Here is a 14,446-nt window from a genome sequence, read left to right on the forward strand (position 1 = left end):
GAGGCAGTCAACGGCGTTTAGCGTGTCAAATCTGCCTTAAATAAGCCTGCACGGCAACTGTGCAAAAATATTTATTACATAACAAAATGCTCTTGTCCCCATCATTGTATATTCTTTTAGAAGCAAATCATCTAAACTCCTGAAAATATCTCAACTGGCACAGCTGTGATCTCTCCAGGTCAATGCTGCTTTTCTCGATTTCAGAGACTCCCCAGGCATCTCTGACACACACTGGAGTGTGAGAACCCCCTCCCTTGCCGATCTCCCTGTCCTGGGGAAAGAAGAAGGGCTGGGTACAGGCAGAACAGCAGGATGTCACTAACTCGTCCAAGGATCTGGTGTCCCCTGGGCGGAAGCCAGCGCTCCATCCTCCCTCCTCCAAGCTCCAAGCATCTTTCCACATGCCAAGGCCTCCTCAGCTGAGCCAGGCCCTGGAGCCACACTGCCTGGGTTCATATCCTAACTGTCCCCTTTACGAGGTCTGGGAGCTTAGGCCAATTGACTCAACCCCTGAGTTTCTGGGCTGTCGGATGGGGTTAATCACAGTACCTACTTCTTAGCTTGTTGTAAAGCTCAGGTGAGTACCAAGCACTTGGAACAGGTCTAGCATGCAGCAAGTACCCCATAAAAGGCAGCCATTGTTCCTATTCCCATCCTATTATTTCCTCTCTTACTATCAGATCACCGTTATCTGGGGTCTTGCTCCCCCTTTCATCCGAGGGCTTGTGAAGACTATTAGCCACTGGCTACAGTAGCCCCCGCAGTTTGGGTCGGTCTTAGGCAGTGTTTCCCATATTCCAGTTTGTTGAATTTCCTATTGATACATTTTTGCTTTCCCTTCCCTTACTATAATTACTTCAAGTTTTTAAAATCAACTTGTGGTTTTTTTTTAAAATCCAAAAACACTGCCAAAGGAAAATGTATACTACTATGATACATTTATGACTTGACTATGTTAATTTTTTCTAATACGTGTTAAAGTCAACACATAACTGCTACCATGAGAAAAGTCCATCCAGGCACCTCACACAGGGAAATGGCACCCCGCTGTGTACCCAGCCTATAAGGAGCCAAAGCGAGGCTCTCTGTAGAGAAACAGGACACAAAGCTGGCCTTGCGGTCCCTTCAGGCCGGAGGCTGTCGGCGAAGGGGGCCTGCCAGGAGGCCCGGGGGCCCAGATGCTGAAGGCAAGACCCCTCCTACCTTTGGTGTCTTCATCCTCAATGGTGGTGTTGGTGCTCTCTGAAGATTCCTGCCAAAGAGAACACGGGAGGTGGTGAGGCCCGCTTGCCAAGCGGGAAGAGGTGTGGTCTGCCTGATGCTGCGGCCCCGTTGCCGTAAGCCTCATGGGCTCTGCCATCCAGATGCTGCACTGAAAACCCTGTCAGACTTCCAAGCCTAAGGAGGGGACGGGCCCAACTAAGCAGGTGGCTGGTGGCTGGTGGCGGGGACGGGGCTGTAAATGAAGGGGTGGATGTGTGGAGAGCCCTGGCCTTTCTGGAAGGGGGTCCTGAGCCCTGTCTGCTTGAGGGAGCAGAGAGGGGGTGTGGAGGGCAGAGAGGCACATGGTGGCCACAGGACGGGGAAGGAGTACACACACCGGCAGGAGAGGAAGAGAGAGACGGGGGGAGGCCCAGTGTGACAGAGGCTGGGCTTTCCAGGGGGAGAAAAACCACACAACTGAGGGAGACAGCAATGGAATCAGAAGAAGAGGGACGTGGGCCACCATGCCACCGCAGGAACCCCTAGACGGTGGCAGGGGCTGGTGGCTCCTCTGCCACCGGCAGGCCCTGGGTAGCCTCACAGAAGCTCAAGAAGGGCCTCTACGGCGCCCGCTACTTCGGCCAAACCAAGCCCCCCAGTGGCCACAACTGACACAAACCAAGTCCTGAGCTGAGCTCCAGAGCAGAGGGCAAGGCGAAGCGAGAAGCCACGGGCTGGATGTGGGATGGGCTTCAAGTCAACCTTCACAGCTGAGGGAGTTCTCAGGTCTACCAGCAGGCTGCTGGCCTGGGTCATGGAGTTGGAGGTGTCAACAGAAACACGCCAACAACACGCACACACAACACACATATTGTCACACGAGGCACACGTACCAAGCACACCCTGAGCACCCTCTCCCCGCCCGGGTTCCCAGTGTAGCCTGCAGGAGCGAGGCAGGAGCGAGGGTTCGAGGCCCAGGATTTACCGGCGTTTGGGAGACGGCAGACACTCACCATTAACTGAACGCTGGAACTGGACTTTCTTTTCTGGAAAAACAAGGAGAAGAGATGGGACAGGAAAAGACACAGCGTGAAAACGGCAGGGAGCAGAGGAACGAACGACAGGGGAGGGGTGGAAGGAGGATGGGCCTCGGGGTCATCCTCTGTGGTCCCTTGCCGGCAATGGCATTGGGACAAGGAGTCAGGGCCACCAGCAGCAGCTGACCTGGCAGGGCCAGGCCTCTCTCAGCCTAGCGTTCTGGAGCCTCGTGCACAGCTGCCTGGGTCTCAACAATCCAACCATCGAGCTGCGGGCTAAGCCTCTCTTGGATCAGGGCTCGCCCTATGCCAAGTTCAGATGGAGGAGGCAAATCCTGGGTCTCAGATACCCGGCGCCTAAGGCCTCCAGAATCCTAAGCTCTTGAAGGACAACAAGGTGCTCGGGTCTGGAGATGAGGCCCAATGTCTCCTCCTAGACTCCTCCTGTGTCTCTGCTGGAAAGACCCCACTCCTAGTTTGGTTGAGTGTCACAGTCACTCAGGAAACTTGTCCAAAATATACATAACCAGACCCCCTGTAAGGAGTCTGATAACTAGGTCTGGGCTGGGGCCTGGGCGTCTTTATTTTAAACACTATCCCCAGGTGATTCCAAAGCAGAGACAGGTGTGGGAACCACTCCTCTAAGTGGCCTCAGAAGTCCTGGTTGTGCCCACAGCTTCCCAGTGACTGGCCTATTCGGCTCCTTTATGCTGATAGAGAGACTGCGGCAAAGGCAGACGCACAGCTGAGCCCAGAATTCGAGTCTTTGGGCCTTGCCATTCAGCCTATTCTAGCTTTGGGGGGATTTGTCATTTCCCCTGTATAATCAACTGTGGAACCAAGGGAAGGAGAGAGGAACATGTAGACTGTCTTCTCCTTCTTTCAGCTCTAAGCCTGGAGTCTTAAAGACTCACACTCATAGAAGGTTACAGGCCAAGACCGACACCTGCATTGAGCAGACAAGAACCTGGGGTCCAGAGACGGGCAGCGATCCACCCAAGGTCGCTCAGCTAGCTACTAGCAAAGAAGAGGCTGGAACCCCCAGTGCAGGCCCTCTCCTCTGTCCAGGTACCCACAGCCTGATGGCTCTTCAAAGGCTTATCCTGGAAGCACTTACATCTGAGAGGCCAGGAGGCTCTCCCCTTGCTGCTCTGTGTGGGGAGCAGAGGGGAGACCTGAGATGCCTCCGGGCAGGCCTTTGCCAGTGGGAGGCACTGGATATTCTCCAAGTGTCCTCAGGTCTAAGTCTGGGCTTTCTGACTCCAAGATCCAGGAGCCTCTGAGCGCCAGGAGCCTTAGATCCTATCCTGTCCTCTCCATCCAGGGCCTCTGCATGGAGGTGGCTCACTGGGCATTTCCAGTGTAAGTGCTCACAGCCCCTGCCTCTGCCCCAGCTGGCCCGGGCAGTGTGACTCCGGCAAGGCAGCAGCCTGCAGCCAGCCCCTCCTTCCCTGCCCTGTCCTCCTAGCGTTGGCCTCACTCCTGGCTGGAGCCGGGCCAGGCACAGTGTGTGTTGGAGGGGACAGGCCCACACAGCTCGGCTGTCAGCGGAAACCTGAGGAGCAGCGTGAGGGCCAGGAGTTTCCAGGCGGGACACGAGGAGGCAACACAGAGCAGAGACTGCATCAAATTCGGACGCACAGTGACAGGATGGGACATGGGGGAGAGGGGTCAGGACGCACGGATGGGACACCAACAGGGGGCAGTGAGTGGGGTTGAGGGGTGGGAGCGGTCGGCCCCTCTTCATGAAAGTAGAGGCCTAGGAGTGGCTGGGACCGGGGGCATCGCTTCTTGGTAATAGAAAGACTCGATTTTCCTGAATCACAAAATGATGATGATACTAATAAGAACCCTACACCGACCAGCGTGTTAGTTTCATTTAGAAAGTGAACTGTCACCAAAAGGAGAGTCACATCTCTTAGAACCACGTGAAGAGCATGGTTCTAAGGTGGGCAGGGACGGTAGAAACAGAGGATGGTCAAAGTTAGCCTTGAAAAGCCCTTAAAAGCCCATACAGTACAGTATTGTGTCATATCTTGAACTCCAACCCGCCAGTTTTTCCTCCAGCGTTGGAACCGATCACTGCTTCTTCAGTCAAGCCCCAGGTGGAATCAGTGGTCTGTCTCTAGGGACCAAGTTGTAGTTCCTGCTTTGGCCGAGCACATGTTGGCTACGGGAGCATCACGGTGCGACTCCACCAGGCCCACCCAGGCGGGAGCCTCTCACCAGCCTCCCTGAACACAGCGCTTCTCCTCTTGCACAGATGACGGAACTGATGGCCCAGGTCCCCAAGGGAGGGAACAGTGGGGCCCAGGCTCAAACCCCTGGCTTCTTGACTTGAGGTCCAGTTTCAGTCATAGTAAAAACATGAATGGACCTCCCTCCTCTTGCAGGCCGGGCTCCCCAAATCCTGGGCAAATCCCCCTGGGTTACTCCCGTCTTCCGGCTGGATGTCCCCGCTCCTCCATCCCAAGGAAGGGGAGGAGGTTGAGCTGCAGAGAAAGGGTCGGGCCAGGAATAGCCTTTGAGTGTCTCTTCCTCCACACCCAGGCCACCCTGAGAAGTCACTCAGGGTCTGTCCTGTCCTACAGGAAGCAGCAGCAGTTTCTTCAGCTGTGCCCACTGGAAGGCCCTGCAGTGACCAGCCAGAGCCCCGCCACGCTACGAGATGCCCTTGCCCTCAGACAGCCTCCGCCTCCTGGCCTTGCCCAGAGAGGAGCCAGACAAGAGCTTCGTCCCACGACCCAGCCTGAGGGAGGCCCTGACCAGGGCTTTGCCAGGGCTACACCCGAGCGCCAAGCAGACGGCGGCAGCCCTCCCGCAGCCCCTCCTCCTCCACCTACCTGGGCCCCAGCCCACTAGCGCCTGTGACCTCTGCCCCATGTCCCCCAAATATGATTCTCCCCAGGGGACCCAGTACCCCCAGTGTCTACACACTAGGGCCAGATTGAGCCCCAGCTGCTCCAAGCCTACCCCCCTCCCCCGCAAGTTGCGCATCCCTCCATCACCCTTACAAATTGGGAGGGGAGGGGGGTGACTCATGGGTAACCCAAAACAGCAGGTAAGCCAAAACTCAATTCTGGATTCCATTACAGCACTGGGGATGGATGTGTGTCAACTGCATAAACTGGGCTGGCTTTAGATCTGTGTTTTCCAAGTATTTTCTCGAGCAAACTTCAAGAGAAATCTTACCCGAAAGTCCAACACATAAAGCAGAAAAGATACTACTACTGACTAGCATCTCATGAGCATGTATCGCACGCCAGCACCATGCTAAGTCCTCAATGCACAGTATCTTAGTTCATCCTCACAGACAGCCCTGGGAGGGGGGAAGCCCGGCTCACCCGTTGCTTGAATGAGGAAACACAGGCTCAGGAGATTCAAATAATGGGCTGAAAGCTCACCCAGGCTCTCTCAACCACTGCGATGGCTGGTCCATGGAACTGTTCAGGCTGAAGTGGGTGTGAGAAGCCCCCAATCCTCTCTGCTTGGCCTCCCCCTTCCAATCCCTCCCCATCTGCTGCCAGAGGTACCTCCCCAGAACCTTTGGGCTCCAAGGAGTTCCATTTGTAAACCACTGGCTTTGACTGATAACCAAATAATTACATATTCCTCAAGCACCCAAGATGAGAAGGGAAAATGATTTTTTCTTGTTTGTTTGTTTTTAAAGTGGAAATCTTGGAAATCATGGAGTTCACAGCCCTCCCCCCTCCCACTGTACCTATGGGGAAACTCAAGCCCCCAGAGGGCCAAGGGCAGAGAGGAGGGCCATATCCTGGCCTCAGGCAGACAGCCCAGATCCCCTCCCATACCACCCCCCCACCGGCAGACCAAAGCCAGGGGCCTGAGACCCTAAATGCCACTACAAACCAAGCCGTGAAGCCACCAGCCCACCTGGGTGGCTGTGTTTGGAAAGCATCCCACACCTTCCAGCGTCCTGGGCACAGCCCAGCCCTGGGGCCCTGGCCAGGCAGGGCTCTGAGCCCAGAAAAAGGCAGGGTCTCGAGAGAGGAGAGTCCGCAAGGCGAGCCAGTGGCAGGGGAGGAGGGAGCTGCAGAGAGTAGGGGACCAGGCAGAAAGTAGGGGACGAGGCCCCAGAGAGCAGAGGGAGAAGAGAGAGGAGGGAGGGAGGGGTCGGTGGGGTGTGGAGGAAAGCAGCTCGGGCGTCAGGGGTGGGGACAGGGCAGGCCTGGGTCGGCAGAGGAGGGGATTCTTAGCACTGAACCGCAGGCCTCGATGGGGCTGGGTACCTCTGGGTGTCAAAGCCAGGAGGATTGGCTGTCCATCCCCTGCAGGCTTTGTAGGCTGGACTGGGGCGTGCACTGGGTCAGGGGCCCATTCCAGCCAGCCTACACTCGGGAAGGAGGAGGTCACCCCTCATGACATCTCTGTCCCTTCTTTGCACCCACTCACTCACCAGTCCTCCAGAACCGCAGAAATCTCCTTTGACCGGCCCTCATGCCCACCCCAACCCCAGGCCACCTGCCTCTCCCACCCTCTTTCAACCCTCCCCTCCCCCGCCTGCCCCCCGCCAATCCTGGTGGGAGGGTGGGCACCGTAGCCCAGGTCCGGGTCTGGGGATGCCAGGCTGCACGGGTGAGCACATCTGCCCAGAACACCATCGGCAAGGCCTGGCCTCTTGTCCCAGCCCTGCAAGCCGGGCCCTGTGGGCGGAAACGCTGTCAGAGGCAGACCCTGCCGTGCTGGCCGGGACTTACCTTCACACCATCGTTCTTCTTGTTTCCTCCACTCTTCCCGCCTGCAGAGGAGAAAAAGTAGAGGGTTACCAACACCAGGCAGGGCACCAGGGCCCACAGGGCGAGGAAGAGCAACATCCACGGGCAGCGGAGGGCACAGAGCCGGAGCAGCGACGTGGGGAGACCTCCTCCCCTCCCTCCTCTTCCTTCCTGGGCGGCCCTGGGTCTGCCGGTGGCCCGCTGGGTGGGAGTGGGCCTGGGTTCTCAGCAGTCTCAAGTGTGACCCTCTGGCTCCATGGGTTGAGGGAGGTGCCCGATGTGTCCCAGGACCGTGGGATTGCTGTTTCAGTCTGGGGATTCCCTCCAGATCCTGGTCACCACCCGTGCTAGTGGTGGCCAACCTGGAGGCCCGGCTGCCCAGCCCGGGGCTGGACGCTCCCTCCCCGCCCCGGCCGGCTCTAATTTTAGCCCCATGCTGCCGCGGAGGTCATGTGTCAGCCCTGCCTACTCACTCTGGACAGCTGCGAAGCTGCATTTTGCTGGTGATAAGAAGCAGATGCCCCCGCTCTGGGGCCCACCCCTACCAGAGCACCCATCCCCTGCAGAGGCCTCCCTACCCTCAAACACCGGAGCCCCACACTGGGGCTGGCTGTGTCCCTGGTGGCTGGGAAAAGCAGAGCAACAGCTCTCAGGGAGGCCCCACCTGTCATTTCCCATTCCCTTCCTTCTCACCTCTGGTGAGAGCCCTTGGAGAGGGCATCAGTCAGGAAGTGGGATCGATGACCAGCCCTGTGCAGCCTGACACCTGGCTGCTTCAAACCTCAAGCAAATGGCCTTAAGTTAAAGCAGACAGTATCTATAAAGTGCTTAGCACAGCACTTGACGGGTATGCAGTAGATGCTCAGTAAATGGTAGCCACTGTAAGTCCTTTTCCTGGTGGCCTGGAGAGAGCGAGCTGGGGAGGAGGGGTGGTACTGGACATTGATGCCCCAGAGGCTTGGAGGGTTGGGGCTCACGGCTGCTCCAGCTCCCCAGTCATCCTCACATTTCCACCCATGACCCCTCTCAGGCTCTCATGCAACTTTTCCATCTTGCAAAATTTCCCTCTTGCAAATCCAGGCAGGGGTGGGGTTGGGGGAGTACCTCTGGATCCCAAAGCCGAGATGAACGGCCAGCCATCATCGTGGGCTTTGTGAGCTAGACCAGGATGCACAGCAGCAGGGAGAGGACTTGCCCCCCAAGCCTCCAAGGAGGCCCCTCTCAGCTCCAGCCCACTATTACGGGACTGTGGGTCCCGTGAAGCCACATATTCTGATTTTCAAGAGAAGTCAGTAATCTGGGATTTGCTATGAAATCTCCTGGTTTTTAAGTGCTGGAAACTCTTGCCAGAAAAAATTTGTTAAACACCACTGGTGCCCCCAAGCACATCGAGTGAGAGAGAGAGAGAGAGAGAGAGAGAGAGAGAGAGAGAGAGAGAGAGGGAGAGAGAGAGACTAAGCCATGGGCTCCGTTTTGTGAGCTCTAGAGTGCCCTAGGGGCACTTCAGTTGTTAAAAAAAGACTCTGACTGCCTGGGTGGCTCAGCTTTCAGTTTAAGGAACTGCAGGATCCTTGTCTGGGGAGAGCGTGGGAAGGCAGTCCGGTGTGGTAGGGAAAGCCCGAATCTGAAGTTGCAGGGTCTTCCCAGCCCTGGGTCTCATTCTCCCAGCTGGTTAAATGTGCAGGTGGACCCTCTCAGCAATGCCAGGGCTGTAGCTTCCCAGAGCCGACCCCTTGCGGTGGAGCCAGCCACGTGCCGCAGCTGCTCTAGCTGCCCCAACCAGAGGGTCCCTCGGGTGAGCCTTGCTGTATCTGCTAAACTGCCCCATCCGCCGCCCCGGGCTCCCCAGAGAGCAGCCTCTGGCGGACGCTGGCCGTGGCACTCTCTAACATGCCCAGGGGAGCTTCTTGCTAAGCCCTGATGCTAATCCCCTCCCCTCCTGTCTTCGGGGCCACATGCCACAGGTCACTGGGCATTTCCCGCCTGAACCAGCCCAGGCCGAGGCCAAAGCCTCCTACCCTGGACTCCTTGGTGACCCAGCCTGGTAAGGCACTTGCTCTGGGTCTGGTCACAACTGCACTGAAGGCCTCCCTCTAACAGTGTGACCTGGGGCAAGTCAGAGTGTACCTTCCTGATCCTCTGTTTCCTCACTCAGAAAACAGGGATGGCGATCACCTTGTCACAAAGACCACGTGAGTGAAAGCAGGGCGCTGCCTCATAACTGTGGGGAACAGGAATACTGCTACTCCCTGGGCCTGGGCCAGTCCATCCTGGACCTGGACCCTGACATCTGTGAGGCCCTCCCCTCTGGCCGGCCCAGCCTGAGAACCCCAGCACTGCTGTGAGGTGGGGGAGCCAGACTTAACCTCTAACCCTTCCTGGTGGGCCCTTGGCTTGATGACCTTTGACCTTTACTTCTGCAGGTTTGCATCAGGTGAGCTAAGTCCCCAGTCACGGGGTCCCCTACAGCCCCCCTCTCCCCAGGCCCTCTGGCCTGAGGGCACCAGATACCCCATACGGCAATGCCCCTACCTCCTGCAGGATGTATTTGGAAATCTGAGGTCCTAGCACCTACCGGAGAAGTTCCTGGTGGCCAGCATAGTGGTGAGGATAGCTCCCTGCAACAGATAAGAGGAGGGGGTTTGGGGGAGAGGAGGTCGGAGGTGAGGGCAGAGAGGAGAGACAGAGAGATGGAAGGGGAGTGGGGAAGGAGAGGCAGGTGCTCCATTCAGACACAAAGCCAAAGCCTTCTGCCCCTTGCCGTCCATTCCTCCGTTTCTCTCACCCCACAGCCCCGAGACCACCCCCAACTCCCTGGAGAAGGGTGAGGCAGGGGTGAGCTAGGCCTTAGCTGGCACTGCTCTGGGTACACGGCCATCCTAGGAGTAGATATTAATAGATTCCACCGGCCTGGCCAGAGCTGGTGGCTGTGTCCGGGACACCTGTCCGTGGGGCTCCTAAAGGCCAAGGAAGTTTCCTGACGGGGCAAGGACAGTAGACTCTGCACCCCTTGGTCCCCCCCCTCTCTCCACCCTCTGCCTAGGGCACTCAGCTCCTCACTCCAGTACTAGCTCGCCCCTCTGTGGCTCCTGGGTTAATGAGGAAAAACCCTCCTCTGTCAATGGAGGGGCTGGGGACCAGTGGCCCTCCTGGTTCTAATTGCTGTCTGATTTGAACACTCTCTGGGTCTGACAGTCCATGATTTTAAGACTCCCTGACTCTGACATTTTGAGACTTCTTCTGCGACAGCTCTCACTGCGGGGTTGGGGGTGAGATGCAATTCTCCTGGCATCATGCTGGCCAGCACCCCGTTGGCCCCTGTCCCTGTCCTGAGCCACCACGCCAGGCCTGGGAGCAGTTGGTGAGGAGGTTCCGAAGCAGCCAGGGCCTCAGCATCTGTCACTCAGCATGTGGATGGCTTTTCTGTCCCGACCAGCTGGGGACCTCTTGGTTGCCCTTCCTACCTGCTCACGGGGTCCCTGGCAAGGTCTAGGCCAGGAGGTGTCACGGCCCTGAGAACACACAGACCAGCTGAGAGGCTGGCAGCTTAGGGCCCACCTGGGCCACAATGTGGCCTCCTTGGAGCCACAGCCCCTGTCTAGTCCCTCGGCCACTCCTCTCCAGTGCTTGGCAGCTGGGTCTCTCACCCCCACCACGGTCTCCTGCCCAGTCCCATGTCACCCCCGGAAACCTCTCCCAGCCACGCCGAAGCACTTGCAGTCCCCCTAAGGGGTCATGCTCACGCCTCCAGACTTCTGCACAGGCCTTTCTCTGTGTCTGGAACATCTGCCCAATCTGTCTCTATACTGTTAATACCTGCTTATCCTTCGGGATCTCAGCTGAAATGACACTTGCCCAGGAAGGCTTCTGGGATCCTTCCCATGGCCTGCTCCATGGCCCTGCTATGCACTCCCACAGCCTCAGGGCATGTGGTCACAGCACTCACCACTGCCCCATAACGTCTCCATCACTCGTCTGTCCTCACCGCTGCTCACTGCCCAGCCCAGGCAGCCGGCGTTCAATAACACTTGTTGACTCAACAAAGGAAAGAACTAGTGAGCGGGTCTCTTGGCCACTGCAGAGACTCAGGCCAAGCTACTCCCACAGCCGGGGGGCATGGAGGGTGAGGACCTGCTGTTACCTTCAGTTTTCTCCTGGCGTTGAACTTCTTCAGGCAGTCCACGGTCTCCTGTCTGTGCATGCAGGAGGCCACGGTGGACCGGTGCTGAAGGGAGTGGGGGAGAGGTCTGTGAGCGGAAGGCAAGCCCTCCCTCCCCCTCCAGAGTATCCTATGGATGTGGTTGCCATCTTGGGGGGATGATTTTTTGTTCTAGGGGATGGTATAAACATCCTGGCGGGGCTTCCCTGGTGGCGCAGTGGTTGAGAGTCCGCCTGCCGATGCAGGAGACGCGGATTTGTGCCCCGGTCCGGGAGGATCCCACGTGCCGCACAGCGGCTGAGCCCGTGAGCCATGGCCGCTGAGCCTGCGCGTCCGGAGCCTTTGCTCCGCCACGGGAGAGGCCACAGCAGTAAGAGGCCCGCGTACCGCAAAAAAAAAAAAAAAAAAAAAAAAAATCCTGGCAATGGACATTCAAAGCCAGTAACACCCCCAGTCATTGTGCCAACCCAAAAGACCTCCCACTTGCCACTCTGCCCCTGAGAACAACAGTGGGGCCGGTGTCTCTTGGATTAAGCTCCGTCGGCCCCGTGCTGGGCCCTCAGGCCCAGATGCGGGGGCCAGGCCTTCACAGGGGCCTTATTCCTGAGGTCTGGAGGGGCTCCCAGGAGGGGCCTTGCTGAGGAAGCTCACCGAGATCCAGGGGTGCTTGAGGGCCTCGGCGGCCGTGATGCGTTTGGATGGGTTGATGGTCAGCATCTTGTTGATCAGATCCTTGGCTTCTGGGGTGACGGTGTCCCATTCTGGTGACGGGAACTGGAAGGGGCAGAGGGGCCAGGTTTGCCCAGCCTACCCCAGGCCACCCCTGCGATCCCCCAGCCCCTGACTGGCAGGGGAGCAGGCAGGGGTCCTAGTGTCCTTCTACTCGGGCGTCCACAACCAGGAAATGGCGCAGGGTCCCCTGACCCCAGGACAAATCAGAACAACGGCCGGGGAAAGGAGGCCTCCCTCTGCCCTTCTGGAGCTGTGCCTTCTGTGCAAAGCAGCCAGACAGTGGTTAGAGCCCAGACTTCAAAATCAGAAGTTTGGGTTCAAGTCCTGGCTCTGCCTCCTGGGCTGTGTGAGCTTGGGCAAGTCATGTGACCCCGAGAGATGTTGTGAGGATTGAATACGATATAGAACACGTAGCATATAGCTCAATAGACATCAGCCATGCAGAAAAGCAGTACAGCTGGGTTGTTAGAAGCATGGACACTAGAGCCAGACTGCCCGGGTTTAAATCCCAGCTCTACCGTTTCTTAGCTAAGTGGTCTGGGCATTTATTTAACCTCTTTGTGCCTCAGTTTCCCTATCCGTAAAATGGGGGTAACAATAGTACCTGTGTCATGACTGGTGTGAGGATTAACTGGAGTAATATATAGAAAGCATTTAGAAGACTGCTATATGTGTTAGTTACTATTACTATTTGTATATACAATGTATAATATGTGTGTATGTGTGTGTACATATATCTATATACGTATGTATGTATGTGTCTATCTATACATAGAGAGAGAACCTGGCTCCTGGGGCCTGCCCCCTGGCCTCTCACACCACGTTGGTGCTGCTTCTGCTCTCTGGGGCCCCATGGACTAAATCCCATCCCTTAGATGCCCAAGTCATTAGGCACTGCCAGCTCATGGCCTGGCCCCAGTCAGCCCTCAGGTCCACCTGCTGTTCACCCCATCCCCACCCCGTAGCTAGAGAGTGGCAGGAGGCCTAAATGGGCTGGGAGGGTGGGACAGGGTCATCCTCGGGTCTCTGGCCTCACTGGACATTGGCTCTCACTGGATGGGGCCCAGGGGATGACAGGGAGGCTGGAGACAGGAGCAACACTCACATCATAGGCGCCAGCTTTGATCTGCTGGTACAGGCGGTGCTGGTCCTCATCCCAGAACGGGGGATACCCAACCAGCAGGATGTACAGGATGACCCCTGAGGAGAGAACCAGTAGACCTTCAGCCTCATGAGGAGTAGTGATGGGGGCGGGAGGTGGGGAGGAGAACGATGGGAAAGGAGAGACAGGGCACCAGAGGGTCAGGCAGCCAGGAGGACTAAGGGGCCTTTGGATGGACTCACCACAGGCCCACAGATCCACAGGCTTCCCGTACGGGTCCTTCCGCAGCACTTCTGGGGAGAGGTATCCGGGTGTTCCTGCGAACCCTGCTCCCCAGACACACAGACAGGCAGACATACACAGAGAGGTTGGCAAGTAAGTAACCCGGAACAAGATCCTGCTGGAAGAGGGATGAGGTTGCCCTGGAGATGGGGAAAATGGCCCCTGCCCCCAGAGCCGGCCAAAGGCTGGGAGCCCTGGCCTGGTAAGATACCAACGACTCTAGACCAAGGTGGACGAGGACGGAGTATACCTGTCACCACGCACCCCCAGCACCGAGAGCCTCACGGCAGAGTCATTGATCCATCCCAGGGTCCTGCCTCAGAGTCACAAACGTCTAGCACAACGCTCCTGGCAACCACTACCAATCAATTGCTGGTGGCTCTAGAGGTGAAATGTCCTTGCCTGTCAGGTCCAGGCTGAGCTGAACCCTCATGCACTCCCCACCCCTTCCAGGAGCTGGTCCTGGGATGGCAGAAGGCCTGTCCCCAACATTGGCTTTGCCCTAAGTCACTTAAGTAGGTCTCTTTTTCTTTTGAGCCTCAGTTTCCTCATCCATGAATAACGGATTAGGGATTCCTATCTTAAACACCTCCCAGCACTGTTGGGAGGATTCGTTGAAATCATGGACACCCAAAATGCTTTAACGAGTCATTGTGAGAATAGTTCCTATTTAATGAGTGTGTGTGCTCAGCAGGGCTGAGAACTTTCTACGCCTGATCTCATTTAATCCTCACACCACCCCAAGGAACATACTATTATTATCCCCATTTTATAGATAAAGAAACAAAGGCTCAGGGAGGTGAAATGACTCACCCAAAATCATATACCTTGTAAGTAACAGAGTCAGGATTTGAACCCAGAGCTCTGGCTCTTAACCACTGATCAACATTGCCCACTAAAAAGTAACCCCAGATAGCTGAAACGACTCAATTATGCCAAAATCTCAGAGCACACTGGATCGTCTGAGCTTAAATCCTGGCTCTACCCCTTTTCATCTCCCTTGACAACTTTTCTTAGTTTCTTAGCCTCTGTTCCTCATCTGTAAAATCAGGATAATAATCTAGCCCCCAGGCTGTTAGGGGAACTCACGGAAGCCCCTAGCCAACAGTGCCGGATGTGCGTGTGAAGAAGTCACATACTGTTTTTTTTTTTTTTTTTCACATACTGTTTTAATGACAACCATGTCCCTGCATCA

The 14,446-nt window shown here is 56.6% G+C and overlaps 1 protein-coding gene across 1 annotated transcript in view; it reads right to left on the reverse strand.

Moving 5' to 3' along the window:
• CAMK2A (calcium/calmodulin dependent protein kinase II alpha) overlaps nt 1-14,446 on the reverse strand; it is a gene marked incomplete at both ends in the record, with an annotated part of 62,184 nt that overhangs the window by 12,062 nt on the left and 35,676 nt on the right. The window contains 7 exons of the mRNA XM_079917266.1: nt 1,204-1,252; nt 6,959-6,999; nt 9,552-9,594; nt 11,118-11,201; nt 11,787-11,909; nt 12,973-13,067; nt 13,212-13,295. Of these exons, the coding sequence (XP_079773392.1) occupies nt 1,204-1,252; nt 6,959-6,999; nt 9,552-9,594; nt 11,118-11,201; nt 11,787-11,909; nt 12,973-13,067; nt 13,212-13,295 (519 nt within the window). The remainder of the gene's footprint in view (nt 1-1,203; nt 1,253-6,958; nt 7,000-9,551; nt 9,595-11,117; nt 11,202-11,786; nt 11,910-12,972; nt 13,068-13,211; nt 13,296-14,446) is intronic.

Source organism: Stenella coeruleoalba (genome assembly GCF_951394435.1).
Source record: "Stenella coeruleoalba genome assembly, chromosome: 3".
Classification (NCBI taxonomy): Eukaryota; Metazoa; Chordata; class Mammalia; order Artiodactyla; family Delphinidae; genus Stenella; species Stenella coeruleoalba.